Source organism: Pseudopipra pipra, chromosome Z (genome assembly GCF_036250125.1).
Source record: "Pseudopipra pipra isolate bDixPip1 chromosome Z, bDixPip1.hap1, whole genome shotgun sequence".
NCBI lineage: Eukaryota > Metazoa > Chordata > Aves > Passeriformes > Pipridae > Pseudopipra > Pseudopipra pipra.
The window spans coordinates 16,142,035-16,148,034 of NC_087581.1; the positions used below are offsets into that span (position 1 = coordinate 16,142,035).

Sequence of the window (6,000 nt, forward strand, 5' to 3'; positions counted from 1 at the left end):
TTTAATTTAAATGGAATCACTAAATTGCAGCACTTCTGGATATGTACTTGTGGATGATATTTGCTTTTAAACTTTGTAATGTTGTATAATTTTTAACAGGATGATGAGTCCTTTAACTTGCATAACAGCAACAGTCATCATGAGAGAGATATAAACCGAAACTTTGAAAATGAAATTCCACAGGAGAATGGCAATGCTTCAATTACACCTCAGCAGATCATTCAGTCTTCAACTTTCCCTCAGGCAAATGTTCTTTCAAGTTCACTCGAGGCAGAGCATAGGTATGTATTTCATTATATAAAGTGGGTTCCTTCGTGGTAAGTGAGCATGTTCATAAATTTTTACTAGTTTAGAAGTCAGAATCTGAAAACTGAGAACACAAAATGTTTCATGAGTAATGTCAGATTTATCTTTTAGACATGTACCAGTTTAACATGGAATATACTTTGTTTCTATTAGACTTACATAAAGTTGCTTTACTAAAAATTTGATGTATTTCTGTATAAAGAAAAAGGCAAACTGCATAGTGACTTCATCCCTCTGATTTTGATCTAAATGTGTTTAGGAGGAACAATGTATGTAATTGCCGTTTGTATTAATAATACTTTAAATGCTGCATGTTATGTAAAGCTCTGTTGAGTTTGTTGTCATAATTAAAGTAATTAATTATTTCTGTGGCTGACTGGTTGACACTGTTAGTGATATCACAAGACAGTGCACTGAAAGGTGAGCAAGTAACTTCACAAAAAGGATTGAAACAATTCTGTTATTAAAGTAGCTGCACTAGTGATTGATAGAGATGAGAATGATGCTGCTGGAAAAAACTCAGTCTGGAGATGAGCTTGACATGAGCTCTGTCAGATTCTTACGGTTTTTGGCAACTACAGAGTTGCAGTGACTAATTGGACAGATCTTTCTCTTTTTTGTGATAGTCTACGTGTGCATTAGACTAAAGAACTCTCCCTTTTGTAGTAACTGCAGAAGAAACTTCCATTTCCTCTTATTCCTCATGAGTATGAGAATGCCGTTCTGGCATATATTTTAGAAATATCTTTATTTTTTGTGAAATAGCTTTAATCTCCCTTAGCGTTTAAGGTCAACAGATGCCTGGTTTGCCTGAAGAAGGTGCTAATCCTTTTGCCAAAAACTTTGCGTCAATCAAACTTAATATCACCGTTCTTAAATGTAATGGTGTCTTCACCCTCAGATAGCCCCTGTTTTCACAGCATCTTCACATGTAAAACCATCTTATTCCTGCTCAGATACTGCTGTCCCTCTTTTGGTACTAGCTAAAATACACTGATTATTGTATCTTTGGGTATCTCAAACTTAGTTACAAGAGGAATCTTTCTTGTTTCATTTCCTCCCCTCATCCCAAAATTCAATCTTAGTTATCATGGCTGGGCTTCGGGAACGAAGATTTGGGAAGGGTCTCTACCCATGTTTGTTACAAGTGCGTTGGTGGCTAAAAAGGCCAATACGAGACAGGCATGTCCGATTGCAAAAGGCACAGCAGAAAGACTCCTTAGATGGTAAATTCTGCAGGACACGATTCTTTCTGCGTTGCCTTTTCTCCTCAAGGGTGATCCTGCGTGCTTTCTCAAAGGCATCAGCAGTGTTATAGATGGTGTGTCTCCAGACCTCCCAATTGGAGGCCAGAGTAGACCAGTTATGATGATCAATATGGCCAAGGCTGAGATGTTGTTTCAGGGAGTCCTTGTATCTTCTCTTCGGGGCTCCTCTCATGCAGCAGCCGGTGGCAAGTTCACCATAAAGCAAGATCTTAGGGAGGTGATGATCTTTCATCCTTGAGACGTGCCCTGCCCAACCGAACTGTGTTCTCAGCAACGTGGCCTCAATACTTGTGACTGCTGCTTGTTCTAGAACAGATGTATTGGTCACATAATCTGACCAGTGGATGTTTAGGATTGAACGGAGGCAGCGTTGATGGAAGTGTTCTAGGAAACGCAGGTGGTGGTGGTAGATGACCCATGATTCACATCCGTATAAGAGAGTAGACAGCACAATGGCTCTGTAAACACTGATCTTGGTACTTTTCTTCAAGTGTGTATTTCGCCAAACTCTTTTATGAAGCTTTCCGAAGGCACTATATGCCTTTGCTAACCTGTTGTCTATCTCTCCATCAATCTTACCATCCAAGGAGATGAGGCTACCTAGGTAATTAAACTGTTGGACTGATTTGAGCTCTGATTCACCAATGGTGATATGGGGATGATGGAAGACTTCCTGAGGTGCAGGTTGATAGAGAACTTCTGCTTTCTTTAAACTGACTTCCAGCCCAAAGAGCTCAGCAGCATCTGCAAAGCAGGATGTTAAACGCTGCAGAGCTGCTTCTATGTGGGCAACAAGGGCGGCGTCATCAGCATAAAGCAGCTCCCGGACAAGATGGTTTAAGGTCTTGGTGTGGACCTTCAGTCGTCTCAGGTTGAAAAGGCTTCCATCAGTACGGTATCGAATGTAGATACCGTCCTGATCATCGAAGTCTGCAGTGGCCCTTTGGAGCATCATGCTGAAAAAGATTGTGAATAGGGTTGGTGCAAGAACGCAACCTTGTTTCACACCATTAGTTATTAGAAAGGGCTCAGAAAGTGCATTGCCATATCTGACTTGGCTGTGCTGATCCTCATGAAGTGAGATGATCATTTTGAGGAACTTGGGGGGACAGCCTAAACGTTCCAAAATCTGCCATAGACCTTTTCTGCTCACAGTATCGACAGCCTTGGTGAGGTCAACAAAGGTTACATAGAGACCTTTGTTCTGTTCCCTACACTTCTCTTTCAGTTGTCTGAGAACAAACACCATGTCTGTGGTGCTTCTGTTGGCTCTGAAACCACACTGACTTTCAGGTAGAATTTCTTCTGCTATAGCAGGTATTAGTCTGTTTAAGAGTATTCTTGCCAGACACTTCAAATTCAAATTCAGACTGTTCAAATTACCATGGTATTACGCTGCTCTCCATTGCTGGCAAAATCCTGGCAAGAATCTTAGTTTTAGTCTGTGCTGAAATATCAGCATATGCTGTTAGCTGAGACTCAGTTGTAAGGAAGCCTGACACAACTCTTGACATTATTATGTGCTATAAAAAAGAAATTATATGAGGCCATTTCATCCTGAATTGGTACCCTTTGACAGACACCACCAGTGCTCTTCATGACTGCTCTGTTATCCAGGAAAAGCTGTAGATTGCCTCAGCGTGAGTCTTCATCTTTTCATACTGTTCTCAAGGGGATACACTGCTGCTCCACTAACAGTTTTAAGTTATGCTAAGGAAATACATTCTTACTTTTCCACCTGACACAGGTGAAAAAGTACCTTGGAATGAATGTACAGTTTTCACCACAGGTAGTGGTAAAACAGGGTCATCTGTGAGGGACCTGAGAACTCAACTTGTGTCCTTTATGTATCTTTTGCAAAGCTTGGAACCTGCTTTTATGTAAGGGTTTGTTTAAAAAAATACTAACTGATTAATCAATGCATTTATTACAGGTCTTTAGACATTTATTTAGGCAGACGTTGAATGAGTGTGTGTAGTAAATTACCTAATGTTGTCCTTTTTAATTTAAAGGTTGTTAAAGGAGATGGGCTGGCAGGAAGACAGTGAAAATGATGAGACATGTGCCCCACTAACAGAGGATGAGATGAGGGAGTTCCAAGTCATTAGTGAACAGGTAACACTAACTTAATGTTGCATTGTAAACTTGTGGTTGGCTACCCTAAATGCCTACCTTTCAGGAGGATCTGCAGTAATTTTGATGGTTTGTGATGTTGCTCTTCCAGTATCATTTCAGTCTTGTGCTTTTGGAAGTAAAGTTGCTTTAAAAACACAGGGTGCCAGTGCTGACTGTACCTAAGGACTATTCACAAAATATCAAGGGAAGGGTAAGGGAGTGCTTCTGAGCGGTTTCAGCATTGCTAGTAGTAGAATTGCACAGGCTTTCCAGCTCCTCAACTTAGCCTAAAGAAAAAGAATCTTCTTTCAAGGCAGTTTCCTTGAGTACTCTAAAATCTTCATTTTCTTTCCTGGGAATCGAGAGACATTTAATTCATTAGTAACAACGTATGAAAGGGCAATCTAAACTGGATTTTTTCTTAATTGTTTATTTTTATTAGCAGTGTTGAGTATACCTGGTGGGGTCAGTGAGTAGGACTGGAAAGGAGAATCGTGTGTGGTGTTAAACCCGAACATTTGATATTTCCATAAGTCTAGTTACACACATGCTTGTCTTGTTACCCACCTTCTGCATTATGTGTGGAAATGCAGTAATTCCTTTCTTGTTGTAGAATCAGTTGTTTACTTTCTCTTCAGTGTCTTTTACTTTCCGATGACATCAGGTAGACAGACTGGGATACTCATCCCTCACTGCTGCTCATCCTCTGGGCCCCTTCCGTATTGCAGATCCTGCCCTTCTTAGCACAGGTTTTTGCAGCGCTGTGGGAGAGGGGACTGCATCACAGGAGAGACCATTTGGGAGGAGGCATCTCTGGGGCAGGGTGGGTGGGGAAGTGGGTGAAACTCTTGTTGACTGCAGGAGTTTAGCACAGTTGGAAGTACTTGAATACAGGTGGCTGGCCTAGAAGTAAAGGTGCTCAGGGGAGTTCTCTTTTTTGTGTGTATATGAAAAGGTAGTTCTGTGGATCCAGTGTAGCCCAGGAATGAAGATGTAGAGAATGTTGAATTGCAACAGATTGTTATGTTTGGCTTTTTCTTTCTCTAAATGTGTAATGTTTTCACATTTCAGTTACAAAAAAATGGCCTTCGGAAAAATGGCATTTTGAAAAATGGCCTCATCTGTAATTTTAAATTTAGCCCCTGGAAAAACAACACTTTCAAACCTGCTCTGGAGAATGAGGATTCTGAGACAAGCAGCAGTGATACATCAGATGATGATGATGTATGAAGACTTATGTAACACCTGTAGAAGCCCGTTTTTTCCTCATGGAGACTGGGGATGTGTTATCCAAAAAAAAATAATTCTAATTTATGTAATAACATGCCCAATAGAGAACGAATGATGGGACTTTCCTCTGAAGGAAGCTAAGAATGTTTTGTTAGGTGTGTTGAAAATCACTATAATTTGTCTGTAAACAGATGTTGTAGAATGAGGTGTTGGGTTGACCCAGCATTGACTTTCATCACTGAAACATTTCTGACTAGCAATGTGACAATGATATAAATCAGACTTTCTCAATTAATAATAAAAGCGAAGAATTGTGTAATGTCTTGCAAAGCTTCTGTCTTAAAATGTCTAAGAAAAAAAGGGCAGCTCGACACAGCATTTTGCTTGCCAACTCATTTCTTTCTTACAGTGGAAATCATTGAGTCCACTTTGTATGCAAAAAGGGCAATGTAGCATGTTGGCTCAAATGAGCAAAGTGCACTAAACCTCCTTTCCTTAACTGAGCTGTTGAACTGTTCTACTTCCACAAATAACTGCTCTTCAGCCACTTGTAGTGTCGTTGTTGTTATTAATGGCAAAGGACCCTGATGTTACAGTTCCAAATTTTTAGAATTAACCTTTGAATTGAAAGCTTTAAAGAGTATTGCAAGACCCTTATTCTCACAGTGAAAACATTTCTTATGGGAAAACAGTGTGATTTTACTATTCAACATGCAGAAAAATCATTACACTGACTGGATTTGTCCACTACATGGGAAATAAACTGATTTACAGAGTGTTGTCTCAGTGCTTAGCATTATGGGTATTGTTTTTAAATCTGCTAAGTTTTGTTTTCATTTATATTAAATGTACTCTGGCATCAATGGCTGCCTTTCAGAATGAGGTGAAAATATCACAGATCCTGCTTTTATAGCACCAGAATTATATCTGTGCAATAACCATTTGTTTTGCTTATTTTTTGTCAGACTTTTAATTTATGATTGCACATTTAAAAACCAATATTGTATTATTTATAGTTTTATTTGGTTTATTTTAGCTGTTTAAATATTTTCCACAGTTTTACAGGCTGTGTAGCATTAAT

At 39.5% G+C, this 6,000-nt stretch overlaps 1 protein-coding gene across 5 annotated transcripts in view; it reads left to right on the plus strand.

Annotated features, from left to right (window-relative positions):
- Nucleotides 1–5,695, plus strand: part of GPBP1 (GC-rich promoter binding protein 1) — a 45,426-nt gene extending 39,731 nt beyond the window's left edge. For all 5 annotated transcript variants that reach the window (XM_064641144.1, XM_064641147.1, XM_064641143.1 and 2 more), the window contains 3 exons: nucleotides 100–281; nucleotides 3,587–3,689; nucleotides 4,761–5,695. In XM_064641144.1, coding sequence (XP_064497214.1) covers nucleotides 100–281; nucleotides 3,587–3,689; nucleotides 4,761–4,919 — 444 coding nt within the window. In that variant the 3' untranslated portion in view covers nucleotides 4,920–5,695. The remainder of the gene's footprint in view (nucleotides 1–99; nucleotides 282–3,586; nucleotides 3,690–4,760) is intronic.
- Nucleotides 5,696–6,000: the final 305 nt, after the last annotated feature.